The sequence below is a fragment of the Lepidochelys kempii genome, chromosome 8 (assembly GCF_965140285.1).
Source record: "Lepidochelys kempii isolate rLepKem1 chromosome 8, rLepKem1.hap1, whole genome shotgun sequence".
Classification (NCBI taxonomy): Eukaryota; Metazoa; Chordata; order Testudines; family Cheloniidae; genus Lepidochelys; species Lepidochelys kempii.
The window spans coordinates 70121350-70141686 of NC_136387.1; the positions used below are offsets into that span (position 1 = coordinate 70121350).

General features: G+C 39.6%; 1 protein-coding gene across 12 annotated transcripts in view; it reads right to left on the reverse strand.

Moving 5' to 3' along the window:
• SLC30A7 (solute carrier family 30 member 7) overlaps positions 1 to 20337 on the reverse strand; it is a 64360-nt gene that overhangs the window by 10426 nt on the left and 33597 nt on the right. For 10 of the 12 annotated variants that reach the window (XM_073356883.2, XM_073356882.2, XM_073356880.2 and 7 more), the window contains 3 exons: positions 11696 to 11786; positions 10432 to 10581; positions 760 to 6375 (listed from right to left, as the gene is read on the reverse strand). In XM_073356883.2, coding sequence (XP_073212984.1) covers positions 6328 to 6375; positions 10432 to 10581; positions 11696 to 11786 — 289 coding nt within the window. In that variant the 3' untranslated portion in view covers positions 760 to 6327. The other 2 variants (XM_073356879.2, XM_073356881.2) reach the window with 2 other exon arrangements.

Here is a 20337-nt window from a genome sequence, read left to right on the forward strand (position 1 = left end):
CCAGGGGCATCATGAATGCTAGACGACCTACCCCTGGAGGGGAGGAATGGCCTCTGATGTTCAGATGAACCTAAGCAAGATGAACTTGGTAAGTGTGTACAAAAAATAGCTTGCCAGTTCTATACACCCTACACCACACGCACTGTCCCACTAGCATGAGACAGACCTGCACCACATTCTCCCAACAGGATCAGTGCTCTGGAAAACTTTGCTGTGCTTCACTCCTGTCCTCCTACGCCAGGGCAATCCAAGTAGCCGTGTAAGGGTTTAGGCTACCCTAGCTCTCAAAGATGTCATTAATTTGGCCTATTTATTATGTGCAATGGGAAAGTGAATGTGGAAAGAAACTAACGGGGGGTTTTGGGAAACAGCCAGGCCTGTCCATAAACCCTGCTCTACCTAAGAAAAGGCAATAAAGGTGAGAACATTGCAGCCTAGGAATCTGTTGAAGTGGTGACTGTTAATCACCTGAAAGTGACAGGGAATGGAAGAAACCATGTGGTCTGTCATTTCAGGGGGCTGCAGCCCACATGTTGGGAGGTTTGGATATGCCAGTAGGCATCAAAAATTATGTATTGTATTGGCGCCCCTTGTGTGATTGTGTTCTGAACTGTTCTACAAAAGCTAGTTTAAGGGGAGTTTTCTATCCAGTAGATCTACAACTTGATATTTAAAAGTTCTTGAAAAATCAGGTCTACAACATGGACTTTCAAGATCCTTACTTGTCAGCTAGTCACATCAGAAAATACACAGGCAGGGTTTGTTTTTAAAACCAAGTTTTATTGAAAGGAAATTTGATCCCAAATCTTTTTCAAATACATCAGATGAAATGTTTTACTTAAACCATTCAAGTAGAAAAAAAGTTACATTAAAATTTTAAATATTGCACTTGGGGCGAGTCATAATGGCTTAACGTCAGCACTCCCAAACCAAGTTACAGTATAGTGTCTCCACAACTGTATTTAGAATCAGCAATTTACTACTAAAACATTTGTTTATAGATGTTCTAATACCACACTATTAAATTTAAGCACACCAATAAGAGTACTTCATGTATTTGAAATTAACTGGAAAGGTGCAAACAGGACTCTGTTGCTGCTAGGAATGGTTTTGGTAATTTTTTCATTCACATTGCTTGATGTGCTAGCCAGCCCTTTCAGTAGCTACTGATTTCAACTCGAACTAGATCCTGGCCCATATTACCATCAAGGTTTTTGTATATGTGGAAGTGAAATATGCAAATTCCTTTACACAACAGTGCTTCTGCCAAACATGCTGTGAAGAGTAAAATTAACCCACAGGAAGGAACTTACACTTGAAGTGTGGCTCACTAAACCTGAAAGGTAGATAATTCTGCATTTGCACATAGTGAGATGAATAAAAATTTCAGTTGCTAGTAGATCCTGGGAGAATGACCTGCATCTTTTGACAGGATTCTATAACAACCTCCTGCCTGTGAAGACCAGACACAGATGGTCACCAACACAAGGGCTTTGAGGAAAAGAGAAGTAAAATTAAAAAAAAAATAAAAAGCAGAAAGAGGATCCCTGGTCTTGGGGCTGCGGAGAATTAACCACTGCAGGAGTGGGTAGTGCTATTGTATGCAATGCAGCATCTTATTAAGGTAGGGTCTGAGACCACCATATTTTGGTTTTGAAAAACCAGTATTAACAATGAGAGAACTGGGTTGAAGAAAGCTCCTCTGTATCATATTATTCCTTTACCATCTAAAAATCACAGTTTAAAAAATAATCAGCTGTCATACCAAATATAATCGTAAAAGCTAACTGAAGAAAACAGGACAAGGTTGTTCATGAATAAAGGTGCTGATCTGAATTGATACTTAAAACAATCTTAGATGTATTCTCATACCTATTTAATAAAAATACAACATCTTTAAAATTTATTTTCCATTTCATACAATCCTCAAGGTCTCATATGACATCTGAATTATGCAGTACCATAAGTCAGTGGGTGTGAAGATACACGGAGCAGTGCATTGATTGTTTTCCTTGTAAGTTCTGTTGAAACAATTTAGCATAATATTGAAGTACAGCACTTTCTCCAGGTATCTCATTTGCATCCCCACAATACATTGATAGTTACCATCTGTACTGAACTGGTGAGTATTTCCTTCCTCCCTTCTCTACCCAGATTTTTAATTCTTCAATTTTAAAAGTAAAATCAATCTCAAATATAGTTGAAATAGTGAATCTTAGGTAGAAGCTAGTGCTATTGAGTATGAGTTAGAGTTCTTGATTCTGATAATAGACAGGCAGCCTGTCTAAAACATTTTAGATTTTAAAATTTCACAGGTTAATTACTGGAAGATCAAATACAGATTACTGCAATAATGCAAAAACGTACAAAAACGTACTTGGTTCAATTATTCTGACATGCTTATTTTTTGTACTAGTTTAACCCATACTGTAGTGTAGCAAGGATACTAGATTTACTTAAGCTCCTCACTTGGGGGCCACTCACGCACAGTGTGTAACTTTATTCATGTTTAACTGTTTACAATCTGATCTTATAAACTCCAATGGATGGCCTGTTTTCCTCCACAATATGTTCAATGCCAAGCAACATTGTAGGTAGTAATCTTATACATATTTCTAGTAATGAGATTCACTGTAGCACCTTGCTGTTATGTCTTCATGGAGAATTAGATGGGATTTTGACAGTTATCAGGTTTGTCAATTAGAAAAGTGAAATTTAGCAAGGTTCTACTGTAATTCCTCCCCCCCAATCATTCTTAAAATAGACCATCTTCTGCAGGGATTCAGGATAAAGTCAAGAGATTACAACACCTCCATTAGCATATTAGAAGCAGAATCTAATGTCATTTGAAACAAAATAGTTGTAAGTAGTCCCTGATGTTCAACATTCAGGGTTTATATCAGCCTGACACCTGTCCCCCACAAGCATCCTACCCCAAAATGGACCAGAGTTAGCCCAGGACAGAGCATCCTGAAGGCACAAAATGCATTTGTTGGCCTCTATGCTGCCCAACCAATGCTGTTTGGACTCCATGCTACAGGAGTCAATTTACACCAACTTAAAATGCAGGGTATGCCATCTATCTTCTTTTGAACAGTTTACTCGCACATTCTTTTAAAATAAGTCTACTCGGCCAAAAAGTCATGTACTTGAAATGACAACACAATCCTGTTGCTGGACAGCAAACAACTGGCTTCCACACACTAGCACCACATTTAAATTACATTTTACAAAAACAAATGTGGAAGTTATGTGCATCTTGCTATAACATGGCAAACCATCCCAAACACGATTAAGGTAGTCATCTTGATTGTAAAAATGTGCATTTCTCATGAGCAAGACACCATGGGCCTAATTCCTCTCCCGAGTCTCAAATTAAAGATCTTCCTAGGCAAGAAAAATTTAATCTGTGTTACACGTAGTTTAAAGGGCAATTTTCATTAAAGCTCAGCGTGCAGAAAACAGATTATGTTCTCAGTCAAATACTGGTCTTGGCAAGGAAGATTAGCCATATAACCATCTTGAGTCCTTTTAAAATACACAAGAGAAAAAAAAAACAGTAACATCCAAGCAATTGCTCACTTGCAGCAAGACATTTAGGAAGTCGCAGCAACTGAAAAAGCATCCCACGAACATTCAGCTAAAACATTCACAATAAGCAGCTTACCCCAATAATTTGGCTTGTGTTAAAAGTATTTTAAGATGATTAGGAAGCTTTGCTCATCAGCCCAGAAACAAATCAAAGCTGTAAGTCTGGAAAGCATAATCACTCCAAAAAATCAGTTTGAGGTTATGGCTTGTACAATTTAGGTGAAAGAGGCTGGGTCTTCCTTTTAAAATGGTGGCTCAAAGTGACAGAGGCCATCATCCTTAAGATCAGTGGATTGTTGCATTATTGCCTGTGTTAAAGACCACCCAAACAAAAGACAATACCCACAGTCCATGTATGTGTATGACATTATGGAAGCAATGGAAGAGGTCTTACCTTCGAGTTTGAATCACAACTTTGTACAAATTAAAAATTATTAGTTCATTCAGCACTCGTATATCTGCATCAATCTGGTGAGCTCAACTCAAGGCACAGACTAGCAACTGAGCAGCATTCATATATATAAAAATACACACACAGTGAGTCATACAGGAGGAATAACACTGAATTTAAGAAGCTGCTTATCCCTGTAATATGAAAACTGCAACAATACAGTAACATCTGCAGCAAAGCCCTTGCACTATACAAACCATCCCTGCAATTCAATCTCCGGTATTTGTCGTCTCTGTCATCCTCAGTGCTCATCAACTGTCACTAAAGTTGAACTCATTAGAACTACAATGCTCCTTGGTTTTACTACTACCCATTACTAGGTATTTAAATCAGTTACAAGGACAGTGATATTTGCATCAGAAAAATACCTAGAATTCATACCAGTCAGCAGCATGTTTGATTTTTCAAGTAAGCATCCTTGTCTTGTTTTACTCCACTAACCTCTGTACATTAAGTGTAAATTTATTAATTCATAAGTTTCCGATCAAACAGAAAATTTATTTCCGAATAATAAAAAGGAGACTTCTTTTTTCTTGCTCTGTGTCCTAGTCAGACTAACCAACAGCTTCAAATGTGGAAATCAAAGATACATTTGAGGGATCTTTACTGTTCAGTCTCTGAATTCAAACGGAATGAGAGACTACAGTAATTTTGCACTGATAACTGCAGTAATCTAATTTTAGTGGAAGCATTGCATCTACAGTACAGGTGTTGTAGGATTGTCTCAGGAATTTAACACTCATTTTGAGTTCAAAATATAAATTAATGTAAGTGCCAGTAAAGATATGGACTGTGGGTGTTTCTGGAAAGCGCTCTGTGGACAAATCTTTGTGAGTGTGTGGAAACACACACAAGACCTTGATAAGACAGATCATGCTCATGTCAGAATCAAACAGGTCAACTAAGAGAATGTGACCTTACATAGCACATCCAATAGTTCTCATTTCCACTGCAGATACATTTGCCAGGAAGAGCTCCTCTCCCCTCTTCTCCTCAGTTTAGTAACTACTTCCAACCTCTTTAACAGTCTATTAAAGCCTAGTAGACTAATTTTCACAGCAAAGCTTTGACAGAAAAAAGATTAAGTCTGTATTTGAAAGATAAAAGCAAACCAGCTCTTCCATTACTATCATTATGCTGCAACTGCCTTTCTCTATTGCATGGTGACTTTAGGAACATGGTTATTGCAATACAATTTCCAGTTACTATAACAGTAGAGAGAAACTTTCATTCATAGACTTAGACCCAGGGTTGAACATTTAATTTGGTTAAAACAACTCTTAGGACAATATATCAAATAGACAGATGTTTTGAAAGCAAGTTTCCCCACAATAGCTTTAACTTGTAATGTAAATTAAACAAATTTAACTCCAGTTCATTTGATAAGATGCAACAGTAAAAGGGAGTCTAAAATCTACAAGTATGCAAATACAAAGTCACATACATCACTAGCAAGAATAAGACTGACTGTATAAGAACAAGCTGTAGCCATAAAAGTAATAAAAACCCTTCATGTTCCATGTTGATGCTGGCAAATACTTCTTCTGATATAAAGGCACTTTGAGAACCCAATATGGTTTGGTTCATTAAGTTTGCAAAGTACAAACAATTTTACAAACATACGATTATAATGAAGAATGCCACCCATTGTGACATTATGTACAAGACTGCGCTCCAATTTTTGATAACACTGGTTTTGTGGGAACGAGCAGCTTTCAGGCTTGTTCATGTGAACTGGGGTGTGAATCTACTCAGTGTTAGCCTGCCAGAGACTAATGGTCGATGTGGACCCTGCTGACATGTGCTTAGATCTAGTCCTCTTTAGAGCAGGACTAGATCAAAGTGCACTAACAAACCATTAATGCATATAACAGGAGCCACATGGGCAGTTAGTCTGCAGAAGGATAGCGCAGAGTAGATTCACACCCCAGCTTCCTATGAACAAATTTTTTTTTAGACAAGCCCTTCATTAAAGACATGACCAGGAATTGCAGTCCCACAATCTTAGTTTCCTGTTGGAACAATTGTAGTAAGTAAAAAACAAAACAAAAAAACCCACAAAAATGAAAAAAGTTTGGGGGCCACAAAAGACAAGACCAGAAGTCCAGGACATATCCTTTCAGTTTTTACTCCTTAAACGTGAACTCCAGAAGTAGCCAAAAGGCAGCAGTCTATTTGGTCTTGGTTAACTGGGGTGGTGGTGGCTCTGTCTTGAAGAGTACTATGTTTTATATCATTACAGTACCAGAAAACTTTGGTCCAAAGAACACAATTTATGATGTTCACTACATGGCTGCAAAGTCAATCTGTACATAAAGCTGTCTGACTCCTGCCTGTAAACACAAGAGGGAGAATTAGAAAACTGAACAATTATGACCCACACAACTGTACCCCAGTTCCAAATGCTATCATACGTACACCTTTTTGTTTGTGTACAAACCTTTTTGTTTGTGAACAAACAAATCTACTGGATAGCTTGTTCTATAGTAATGATTTTACGAAACATACTCAAACATCCATTGAAAATGGATGTATGTAAGTGCATGAGTTGAAGATGTGTAGGGCTTCTACAATGTTAAAAAAAGCTTATCTTAAAGCACAAGTTCTTCAACCACAAATCTAAAGATCACGTGACATACATTTTTAAAAAGTCTAATGTGGGTGTTTTAACCATTAGAACAGATGCCAGTTCAAGTGAGGCAAAGCATTAGGATGTGACGTAGTTTGAACTATGAAGCTGTTCTACAGCAAACAGGGATTTGTAGAGAAGAGAGGCATGGCAATGGTGTATTTATGTGAAACACCAAAATAACTTTTGGCAATACTCTATGAGCACATAAATTACAAATCACCCCTCTGCTCAAAAACCTCAAGAGATTAAACTTTCGTTCCGCTATCATTTTATATCAAATGAGGAGTAAATTATTTAAGAGACTATTAACCCTTAAAGTCATGCTGCTAGGCTGCAAAGATGGTGTGCGTAGTTCCTTATGCAGAATCATCTTCAGGAGAAAGATAACAAACATAGAATGAGAACACATTGCTGAGAATCAGATTAATGTCAACTAGCCTCTTAGATGGCTACGGCAGTGGAAGACAACTTTTAGCGAGCTCAAGATCTACACAAAAAATGCTCAGCTTCCATGCAAATAATCAAAACATCCACTGCCTCTCAGACTGCCTCTCAGAACTTGTCTACATAGGAAGTTATACCAGTATAGTTAACTGCTACAGTCACCATGCGGACACTTATGCTGGAATAAGAGTAGCTTTTTGCTGTTTAGCTTAAACTACTTCCAAAATGGCATAAACTAAACCAGAAAAAGCCATATTTACTCTGGAACAAGAATGTCCACACAGGGTGTTATAGCAGTTTAAATTGATACCTTACCTTACACTGGTACGACTCATGTAGACAAGCCCTCAGTCAAGGATGTGCCATACTCTAGAGTAAACGTGAGAACTGGAATCACTTGACTTGAGTCTTTAGGAACAGAACCAAACTCGAGAAAATGTAATATGTCTGGGTCCCTGAAGTGTATAGGACTTTGTTTCAGCAGTAATGTATACAGACACTCCTCGGGTTACGCAAGACCCGACTTATGCAAATTTGCACTTATGGAAAAAGTTCCATAAGCTAGGAATAGGAGCTTTTTTTGTTGGGTTGGGGTTTTTTGGCGTAACGTTCGGGTATACGTTTCCGACTTACGCAAAATTCAAGTTATGCAAGGCTTTCCGGAATGGAACGATTGCTTAAGTCAGGGAGTGTCTGTATTGAACATCCGAGCTCACTTTGACTAACCTGCCAATTACAACTTTAAGAACTATGATCTCCGGTACTACTCAAAAAATGCTTGCTCCACCTACTACCACATATCAAAGGGAAGGAAGATGTATCCTTTATCCTAAGTCCATTTGATACCAACCCCTAGAGTGAACATATAGAATAGGTGACATCTTGCTAGCAAAAAAGTCTTTTTCACTGGAGATTCAAGAGATTTGAGATGACAAAATAATTACGAGGCTGTCCATCCAAACAGACTGCCCCCACAGCCAAGCTAACCTTCCCAAGAACTGGCCCTCCCACATATGTAAGCCGTCTCCAGACTGAACTGTTCAACCTATTAGCTGTTTTAACTGACCAAGGCAATTTCTGTTTTCCTCACTGACATTATAAATATTTGGGCTCAAATAAAACTCCCTTCCTTCGGCATCTTGTCCCTCTCTATTGATGATCTCCTTGAAGTTAATCCTAGGTCTATGGGATAATCAGTTCATTATGATGTAATGTTGTGTCACATATTGAATATCACCACTTTAGTAACAATCTGACAATATTTTATTAAACCTCCAATAGTTAGAAAACGGCAAGAAAAAAGTATGCAACAACTGAAAGGTAAATTAAGTTTGAAGCCCATGTATAAAAGGTTTCATCCCTTACTATTTACCTAAGTATTTATATGCTGCTCTCTCCCTCTCCCCACTATCACGGTGCTTCTGAGTGCATCGGAAGGATTTAAGACCAGACATTACAACAATCCCTTACTTTCTTCAAGCCTTGTAACAGAAGTAACTTGGTTAGTTTACAGCTTTGTTTTCAAAGGTGCACGTGTGTTCACTGCACACAACTTTTTTTTTTGGCAGAAAAGCTTAAGCCAAATAAATGAGTTTTGCATTAAGTTTCCCGTCAGGAAACTGCGTTTTCTGCCACCATGACTAGTTATACATCTAAGTGCAAGTTGGTGAACCAAAAATCTGAGGGCAGATGCCCTTCACTGTGAGATAAGTTCAGAGAAAGCAAGTTCTTGGAAGCATTCCCATCTTCCTGTCTGCATCACCTCAGTTTTGCACAGGGTCAACGTTTGGAATTAAAGCCTCCCTTTAATGCAGATGCACTGTGCATTCTTAAGTAAAACAGTGTGGACACAAATAAGTACATTAAGTTCCTATCTGAACTCTTCAAACAATGCTACTCGAATTTGATGAATTCTAGAATAGAGTTAACTCTGGGGAATATGGACAGGCAGAGGCCAATTCAGAGCTGAACTGATGCTACTCATCATCTACAATCTAAGAATTTCCTGTGTTGGAGAGGCACAGGTATCTGAAGGAAGGTATTCCTCCAACAGACCAAACATAGGATGGCTCTTAGTCTGACAGTGATACATGGGATGTCTATCCAGAAACATCATCAAGAAGTCAAAAACAGGACACAAGCCTGGATTCTTTGGAAGCTACAGAACAGAGAGGGATAAGTATGTTGGCTTTTATTCATAAAATATGCAAAAGATTTCTTTTTTTCTGGAGAAAACTTCCTATTTCATTAGAGTGAAATCAGGGAAGGAGAAACATTGGAACTCTATATTATTTCAACTGCCCAAATATATACCATTTTTAGAACTGAATGGTATACAGCACCTTGTAACACTTGAGCGTCAGATCCTGGTCAAGGTAAGATGTCTTGTGACTTAGAGGTTAGATACAACAAGGTGAAATGTAGCTTGTTAGAGTAAATGCAGCAGATACCATTAATTTTTTTTTAAAACTGTGGCATCATATGTTACGGACTTCAGATATTAGCTATAGACAGCCAATTGAATCTCATTGCCTTTCCTTTTAATGCATCAGTTAGTGATAGAAAACTGGCTTTGGTTGTTGATTTTTCTTCCTTTAACAAGAGAATATCAATTTCTAATGAAGTGCCCATGTAGTCTGTATTGATTTTGGCAGTCTAACCTCAGCTGGAACCACTTTTACCACACAGTTTAAGATACAGAAGTTATTTCTTAGCCTAAGAAAAGGGGAAATGCAATGCTCTCAAACCAGCATATGGTAATGGTTGGTAAATGTTGACTTTAGTGGCTACCACCGCCTGAAAGTTGCTAGAAGGCAACAAAGCATGCAGAAAATGTGGCTTCTTAGAGCAACAGAAGTGAATGCCAATACAGAGGCATCACAGTGGATGCAGAAGTAGGGTTAGTCTCTGTGGTCAGACATCTTATCTTGAAAGCCTCATCTGTTTTCTTGGTCCCTGGTATGTCAACATAAGGCTTCAATGCACCTCTAAGACTACAGCATTCTGATGTCATGTCTCCCTTTAAGAGGCAGCAAAGAGACTGATGAAGAGGAATGAGCCACATATATTGAACAGGTTTCAGTTTAACCATTCTGCTTCTGGTAGCTGGGGTTAATCATAAGTTTAACAACAGTATTTGGTTTGGTGTCAAAGACAGAACACAGAACTGTTACTTTTATAAACATTTTGTTGCTCCACTTTTATTTTTACATCCATGTTTTCTCCATCACACACACACACGCACGCATGCACACACCACGGTATCCAAGCATGCTACTGTGTTCCGAGTTTCTAACAAGTAAGGCAGACATACCTGAGTAAAAATATTGTGAGTTTGGCTTAGAATCCACTTGGCGTCAGCATCAGGAGCTACAAATAGTTTCAAGGTCCCTATGTAAACATCACTACAAAGGGTCCAGAAGTGTGGATCATGTAAACTGTAAACTCCTTGCAACTGCTGAACCTAAAATACCAATGACAGACATTTCAAAAATGATTTCTGAAAAAAAATACATTACTACACACTGTGCTTTCCTTTATAGCAAATAGCTAATAGAAATGTCAGGCATAAAGTACTCATCTTCATAAGAGCATTTAGTGAGGTCTCATTTAAAATTAGTACTTTTTGTCTTCAAAAGCATGAGAAGGAGGAGAGTTAAGTGGAAAGGTTCTATTACATATGCACACAACTGCTGCACTAGGCTACATTGTATTACACATTCCCTTCACTGGAACCTGATGTTTGTTCTTCACTCCTTTCTAAAAACAGTTTTGTTTGAGGCAAGGAAGGCGGCACATGTACAGTTGTTTCAGGGTGTGCAAGATGCACCCAATTCTCATCTCAACCAGGAATTCTTTTTGTGAGATGTTTAGTGCTACACAGCAATCCCATAAACCACTGGGGGAAAAAAACAAGGACACTTCTTTGGTACATGCATCATGCTAGCATTCCATAAGAGACATGAAATGTATGCAACACATACAATACTGTATAGCTATCAGGGACACAATTCCAAATGCAAACTATGTTTTTAATATACCTCACCACTTCTTACGAAAGGTTAAGGTAACTGCTCTAGAGGGGGAGAGAAAAATACTCCTTTTTCTATTCAAAGGATCTTCAGCAATGGCTGCTGAACATCAGTTCAGAACTGGAGAACGAGCAAATTCTACAGACAAAGAACCAACTGGTCTTCTTGTGAAATTTCCATTATACTGCTCTCTAATATGCACATTAGGCTTACACCACTTTTTTAAAAAAAAATATATTGTGTCACAAAGGTTTTGAGATCTATTCCAAGCCAAAAAAGTGTATACTGTGAAGGTTAGGTTAGGACTACAGAATATGTAGAATTTGTGACTTCAGATAGTCAAATCCAGGTTTTTTGTTATGCTTTTGAGCATTTCCAGATAAGCTTTCATTCATATGTATGTGTTTAGGATAGATTTAAGGAATCCTCTGTGGATTTACTGTTAGGAAAACATTCCAAAACACCCCCTAGAAGTCCAAACGTACGTTGCTTATTCATTTAATAGTTAAGTCTTATGCAAAAATGTCCTGAACTGGAACAGCTCACCCTCTGATAGCACTGAGGCAGGGCACTTTCCAGGGAAGGCGGAGTTCGCTGCATTAAGATTCCAATGGACTCTCTTAAAAGTGGAACAACACTAGAAAGAAAGAACGAACGAACAGTTAATTACAGCCACATCTTCAAAGGATGCAGAATACAACAGCATTACCACCACTTTCTGATAGAATAAGTAAAATCAGTCAGGATGTATGAGACAATACACTGGGGAGAAAGCATTATTACAGATTCACCAGAGTGGGGGCAAAAAAACGTTACAATGACATCACAGTAATACAAAAGCATGAATCTTTATCGCTCAGGCATTTTCTATAAAGACCGTCAAGCAAGAGTAACAGTTTCATTTTGTGGGATTTAGGATGGAATCTTGAAACTATGTTCTAAAACATAGGGAAGAAAAATCATATGGTAAAGTGTAGTTTAGAACCAAGATCAATTTCAAACAGCAATTATAATAACCATAAAAATGTGCAAGAAAAGTTAAATCATTCTTGCTTTTGTCTCTGGCTTGAGACATATTTTTCTTATGAACTAAGATGGGGGCAGGGGAGGACATCATAAAACAAAATAAGCATGAACCAGTCCAGCCAGAACAAAACAGCCAGAACAGCCAGCTTAGCAAATTCTTGATGTTAACAAAATGTGGGGGCCACATCCAAGCCCAAGCAGTGAACATTTGGAAGCAATTTGAGGTTCCTTCCTGGCTGTCTACTCTAGTGCAAGGAGCAAAGAAGGAGCATTGTACCAGCTAGGACAGAGAGGTTTCACACAGACAAGTTTTACAATTCACAAGTTTTACAAATTCACTCCTCATGAGCTAATGCAATAAGTTCACAAGCTCTTAAAATACATCACCTTACTGCATACACCAAGAATAAAAGTACCCTGAACACCATCTTAAAACGACTACACCCTTTTGGCTTAGTGTAGCATAATGAAACTTCACAGATGAAAAGTAGTTTGATCTTGTACAATGTATATATATTTCAGCTTACATTTAAAACAGACTGCACTTGTAAACCACCTGACACGCTCTGACAGTAGGATCAGCAATATCTGAAACTGGAAACCAGATGCCAACACCAGTACAATAATTGGAATAAATTTATTGTTTCCGAGTGTCACAATCAGAGGAGTGATGGGATGAATGTAATCAGAGGGAATTTAGAATGAATCAGGAAAGATTTTGTAAGAGTGAGATCAATTAGACCATTTGCCAAAAGAAATTGTGGAAGCCTCATTTAAAGCCAAACAAAGCACTGGAGACACATTGTAGAGAAAATTCTGTATTGGCACAGGGGATGGACAAGATGATCTCATGGGTCTTTGCCATTGCTAATTTGTTAGTCTGTGGTAAGTTTAAACAGTGATGTGTCACGTCTTTCAGACAGTTTGACCTATAAGAGTACAGGAACTAAGCTGTTCCCGACAATGGACCCCTATATTGTGTGTGTCACAAACATCACTTTTCAAGTGAGAACAGGCATCCCTGAATGGATTTGAAGTTAACCTGAATTATAATTCATAAATTTACTTCCTGGTATGTGACCTTTTACAGTACTATGCAGAATAGGGATACAACTTGAATACCAGCTTACTGAGAACTCTACATTTCATAGTGACGTGCTTTGTCAGTATTTTAACATAAGGCTCCGACACCTAAAGCTTTAGATAAACTACAGGGACCAGGACTGCACATTCTTTCATAGAGGAGGGCAAGAAGGCCTATTAGCTGGTCTTCCTATTTAAACAGAAGTGTCTTCCTCAGCCAGAGAAGGAGGCCATACCAGTCAGCAAAACAACATATGAAACTGAACTTTGCTGGAAATATTTATGACTTCCTAGAAAAATATAACTATTGATAGCATAAAATGGTATTTAACTTGTGTCATTTGAAATTGGGAGTGGAGGTGAAGTGTCTGTTGAAGGTCTGGGTGTATCTACCCTCTTGAGAGTCTGAAAATTTGTGTCATTTGGTGCAAATTAGTCCATTCTAAAGGTTGGGTTTGGCTAGTCCGTATGGCTGGATCAAACCAATTTTTAAACATGGTGCACGCTGGACGAAGGAAACACCCTGTTAGAAAGCAATTTAGCAGAAGCTATCTTTAAACCACGGTTGCTTAACTCTGCTGGGACCCCAATGTAGACAGGATTTAAGAGATTGGACATTTCTAAAGTTTTGTAATTATGAGTCCCCAAAGATAGCGTGTGAAGCATCCCCTTGACAGATAATAAATCCAGTTGTAGCAACACTTAACACAAAAAGAACTATCTTCCCAACCTCAATTCTTACACAAGTAAGGGACTGAAAAATGAAGAGATTTCAAAGGATGAATGGGAAAAAGATGACCCCACTATCTTCCCAGCACATGCAGTGTGACAGGAAAGTCTTACTGAAAAGCAAAAAGCCATCCCTAAAAGGAAATGGGAGGAAGAGTTTAAAGACAGAATCTCACCCCTGTGAGGAGACTTGCATTTTCATTACTTGTATTTGTGAAATGGTCCTAACAAGGCTTTGAAACAGACATGTAACTAGATAGTTTTAGGCAATAATACATTTCACACCTTCGCCTGCTGCCTACCTAGACAGAATTTTCTGCAAAGCAGCACTGCATTTATTAAAAGCCCAACCACATAACCAATACAGCTGTGTCAAGGAACCTGGTTACTATGTTGTTTCAGTCTGTAGTGTACAATGGAGCTGAAAAATGTTCTATAATCAAGCTAATGTCTTATGCTCCATGTCCCTCTAGTGTGGTCACTGAACTTAGGCTAAGAATATAGCTTAGTTATGGAACAGTGTTGAAACAGACCAGGGACAATATAAGCTCATCTACACTGCACTGCGGATTACGGGCTGTGAACTGTAGTGTACCCTACTGTGTTGTGCTCTAACTACCCCACATAGATCCTGCTGGCACGAACTAAAAACTATCCTGTTCGCACTAACATAGTACTGTTGGAAATGGGACTACATCAAGGTGAGTGAGGTACCTTTTAGTTCGACCCAGCAGGGTCTACACAGGGAATTTAAAGAGCACAATAGGTTAGGATGCTCTACAGTTCACAACCCTTTAGTCCAGACCGTGGTGCCATGTAGACAAGCCTTATGTTGAGGTTGGGTTCCCTGACTCAAGACATAGCTGTAGTGCAGAAAGTTGCATTGTGAAAGTCATCTTTGCAGCAGAAAGGGACAGCTATTATTTCAGGTAAGTGAAAGTTCTGATTTGGCAGAAAGCCAGCTGTGATAAAGTGGGGGTTTTCAGAATATTTTGTATGCATATTGTGCATGCCTCCATTTCCCCTATGTACTGCAAATTTAACTAGGGGAAGGGGAAAAAGGTGTTTCTTTGCAGAAGAATCCAGAGATCCAGATAGGCCCTGGGTCCTGACAATTGTCTGGTGATTTGCTATCAAGTACCTGCCAACCCTGGCCCTCTGCAGGAAGCCAGCCGGTGGGGCCAGCTATAGAACAAAGAGCAAGTCAGGAGGAGACCAGGTGACCCTGTTAGCCTGGGAAAAGGAACAAAAGACTAAGAAGGGGCCAAAGGGGTAGCTACATGTGGGCCATGGTCTGCTGGAAGCAGGGATGCTGAGGGTCTGAGAGAGCGCACCCTGGGCTCCAGTCAGCCCCAGAGGGACTTGGCTGTTTTCCGTTCTCCATGCTAACCTAAGGGCCCCCTATGCTGTATTCCAGACATTTAACAAATCCTTCTGTTTTACATCACTGTCTCAGAGTCACTCTAGTCTAAAGAGGTCAGGGTTCCATAGCTCCCTTGGGATGTGCAAGTCTTCCCCTGGAGATCCAATTCGAGTGGACTCACTGAGGGGAGCTCACAGACTGAAGGTTTGAAGGTGCGGTCCCAGGAATGTGGTGAAGCCAAGTGGCTTACCCCAGTGAGCGGGAGTAACCCTCAAGGAGGGTTGTCACACTGAAGGGGTTCTACCAGCCATGTGAAAGCACCACCATATGTGTGGTTCCATGATACCAATATTAGTCAGCCTCTAAAAGTGAGAGAATCCAGAGTTTAGGGCCAGTGATTTTCCATTCCCCCCCCCCCCCCACACACACACACACACACCCAGAGTAAGTTTTAAACAAACAATACTGTACACAGCAATGATTGTGAAGCTTGTTTGAGGTGGAGTCAGAGGGTGGGATATTTTCCAGGGAATACCTTACTGCTAAATGATGAACTAGCTCTCGGCTGAGCACGTTGTTAATGTAGCCTCATACTCTACAAAGCAGCAGGAATGGAGGGAGAAGACACACACCACATGGGGGGGGTGGAGAGGGAGAGACATGCGCATTGCCTCTTTAAAGTACACTGACCCTACTCTAAGTACACTGCCTTTTTAAGCAGATCAGAAGTTGAGACAGCAGCTACTGCCATCATGCTCCCTCGGTCCTGAGCCCTGTCATGTCCCCGTCCCCCTGCTCTGTGGAGATGGGGGGCAGGAGTGTGTGCGCGTGTGGGGGAACGACACCCTGACATTACCGCCCCCTCCCCCCCACAGCAAGCAGGAGGCTCCCAGGAGCAGCTCTAAGGCAGAGGGCAGGAGCAGTACATAGCAGTGGGGGGAGGGACAACTGAACTGGCCTGCACTTGATAGCCTGCTGAGCAGCTGCTGCACAGGGAACTTAGCGGACCGGGGAGCTGATAGGGGGGCTGTCGGTCCACCCTGGTTCCAATCCCCCACCAGCTAGCTGCAACAGGCTGCTTTTCCTGCAAGCAGTGGACAAAGCAGGTGGCTGCCAAAGAACATTATAAGGGAGCATTGCACAACTTTAAATGAGCATGTTCTCTAATTGAACAGCAACATAACAACGAAACAACATTAACCGGGACAACATTAATTGAGGAGTTACTGTACTAGAAAGCATTGAGATCGTGTTGACTATATGCTTGTGAGAGTACAATTACTTTCTGGGCCAACCCATCAGGAATGAGGGTAGAGAATACTAAGAGGGTAAAAAGTGGAGTTTGGCCAAACATCACTAATATTTTGATTTTTTCCACAGTTTTTTTAATTAGTCATGGTGGGGCTTGAAATTCTTAGGCTTTTTTCTCATGAGGTAGCTCATGCACTAGAACTTCCATTCGCTATTATTAGTTCTTGATGGCAACAGACTGAGAAGGAAAGCAAACAGCATGGAAGCGTCCTGGGGAACAAGCCACAGTGTATTCTTAAGCATTCTTGCTTAAGCACACTCTGCAAACGATGCAACTAACAGAAGATGCAATTTCCATAGTGACCACATCTGGGAATAGAAAAGGTTGAGGCAACCATGTCACACTACTGGATAGTGTAACGGAGCTGGAAAGCAGCACTAACTAAGCAAGAGATAGGGCCTGAACCTGCTGCCTGAAAAGAACAGTTACATAAATGTCCAAATGTGTGTAGATCGTGCAGAAGCAGCAAGCAGTGAAGCACATCACACACTCAGATACAGAGGAAGTGAAAGGTGTTAAAAGGATCAAACAGAAAACAACGTATGAGATATTTACAAGATCAAAACACCGTTTGTGGCTAACAAGATTTGGTCAATATAAACGTACCAAAGATTCGCCAGATTAAACAGTGATCTAGTTTTCTGCTTCACTGTCAAATATTGATTTAATTATTTGTAGAGTTACATCACACATTTCTAAAAACACCTGAGCTCAGACTGCATTACTGTTTATGGCATTGTCAATGTTGGTGCAGCTGCATCATTCTTGGAAAAGAATAGACAGCCTTGGACAGCAAGAATGAAAAAAAAATATAGGCAGAACACTGCATAATCATACACTTTATTTACACCACAAAGAGGAAGTTAGATTAAGGCTGTCAGCAATTTAAATACTAAAGGAAACTTGTGACAGTCTGCTGAAGGCAAAACAATCCCTGCTGAGTTTCAGGGACCAACCCTGGTCTTAAAAATCTAAATTCAGATTTCAAATCATTTCCTTCCAGCAGCTAACCCTTTTCATTTGCAGTATCAACAAACTTACAACTGCACAAATATTTTTGTAATTTTTTTACCTTTAAAGTTTTGAAAAAAAGAGGGTTGATGACTTTGTCTAGATGATGAGTTTTACTTATATCGCCAGGTACCACAATTAAGCTAATTAAATTTGTGAATAAGTTTTTCCTTCTTGTGCTTATTCCACTTATCTTACAGCACTGTTAATATCCATCCATCTTGGATTCCTTTTGTGGGGCAGGTTTTGGCTTTGTAGATGACAAAGCTTACTGAGGCACTGAAACTCAGGCACTGTACAGCTGCCACAGTTCTGCCCCTAAGTATAGACAAGATCAAGCTGGGATCAAGCTGCACTGAGCTAATTTGAAGCTTTCCCCTGTACTTTTAAATGGGCCAACCTCAATTAGCTTAATCTATGCAACCCCCTGCTCTTCCTTTTTACACAATTCAGGGTGGCTCCAGTACAGCTATACCATTTGCTGGCCGGCCATCCCGATGGCTGCGTAGTTGGGGGCCGTTCAAACTCTTTTGCTTTGTCTTCACCAGGAAAAATGAGTTTAAAAACTCAAGTTAGCAGAAGTAACGTGCTACTGCAGTAGAAATCATAAAATCCAAGTGTCAGATCCTATGTTTATCAAGGCAATGGATGCAATTTAACAACTAGAAAAGGAGTACTTGTGGCACCTTAGAGACTAACCAATTTATTTAACTGTGGCCCATAATAGATAGTACTGCAAATGGTTTAGGACACTTGCTTCAAAATTTTCTTTCTGAACATCAGTGAAAGCAGATCTTTGCAAGCACCGTTAAGGGCCATCTGCTCAAAATTCCACACCAAACATAATCTTGAGTTTAATAAAAAAATTTGGTAATTTTTTTTCTTGATTTTAATCATATAGTTAAACAACGTGATTAAGTTTTGCCATTGTAATAACTGTTCAGTTAAAAATGTAAATTGGTTACGTTTTTCCAAACCTGAAGAAGAGCTCTGTGAAGCTCGAAAGCTCATCTCTTTCACCAACAGAAGCTGGTCCGATAAAAGGTCTCACCCACCCTGTCTCTCTCATATATGTAACCTTCAATTTAAATGGGGTTTCATAAGTCTACATTTATAACACTATTTCTTCCTCCATAGCGGATTTGTACCATTTCATGACCAAGCAGTTTCAGTTCTTACCTAAAAAAAGAGGGGGGGTGAAAGGGAGGAGGGAAAAAAATGAAAGCGTAATCCACTGGAAAGAACTTCTCTGGTAAATTAAATGTTTGTACCCATTCAGTCACTGCAATTAAATGCCTTGTTCCTTTGACTGCTTAATATGCAGTCCATGTGCTTTCCCAGATCCAGTACCGTATTTAGTATATGGTATCTTGCTGTAATCGCTGTAGCTTTGAAAGTGGTTTCTAGGAGACCTCTTGCTTTATGTTATGGTCATATTTTTCTGTTGATTAATTCTATACAGCTGCTTGACCACACTGTTTGGTATTAAAATTGCTTCAACATTTTGGAATATTTGTTGCCTGAGACTACAAAATACACAGTTTTTATATTTCCATACTTAACGTAGTTAAGGACCTGCACAATAATTTGTGGCTTCTGAAACCCATTAAATTTAAGTGGATCCATGCAGGAAGACCAGAAGATAGTTTGAATACCAGGAAACTTAAGAGGTACTATAATGTTCAAGCTTGAGAACAATTTCAGATAGGGTACTTGCTACATATTTTAAAAACAAGACCATTTTAATCTACACATTTTCTGTTTAATCTTGTGAACAGATGCTGTCGGGGGTGGAGGAGTAGAAAAAAGTTAAATCTTTGTTTTCATTAAATAGTAAGACCAGCAGAATTAACCCTCAGTTCCTGAGCAGCATGTACTGCAATGCTTACTGCATGGTCCCTTCGAGCCGCCAGCCTTGTTAGTGAGCAAACAATTCAGATTCATGAACATCTCACTCTCTTTTGAGGGAAAACCACTATCTTGGCAGCAAAATAAGTGTGCTCTTAGCTCCCAGACATACCTTGATAGTATACTATCATTAACTACATGTGAGAGGGAGTACAACAGTTTTGACAACACTGTTTGACAACCTGGCAAATCTCATGAGATAGGCAAAAGATCCGAGTGGCCCAAGAGTAAGATGGATATGGATCTGTCCACCTTTCAGAATAAGCTGTGTTTTTCATATTAAAGTTTACTATGATCTCCACAACCCCCATGAAATTGGCTTTGAACAGCTTGGCCACTCACATGGAAGGAGCTAAACCGTGTTAAACAATTTTCAAAAACATGTACCGGAATCTATGCAATCAGGTAATACATGCACAAAAACAGTTTAGGGAGAATCTGTATTTCAGTATTCTTATGAGTTTTAGAACATTCCCAAAGCTGTGAACAGGGCCGAGATGGGAGAGGATATGCCAGAAGTCCCCACTATGATCAGGAATGTCTAAGGGTGAGAAGGGGTTCCTGATGTCAAATCAGATCAGCTACTTACAGCATCTTTACTCAAAACTGGTCTTCTGTGAAGCAGAGGATTGAGAAAAACTGCAGAATGTAGACAACTTTCCTAACTGAGAATGCACCCCCTCACACCCACCCATTTGGCAAGGCACCAGAAAAAAATCCATCAATGGAGAATGGGCAACTTTTGCTGACAAGTAA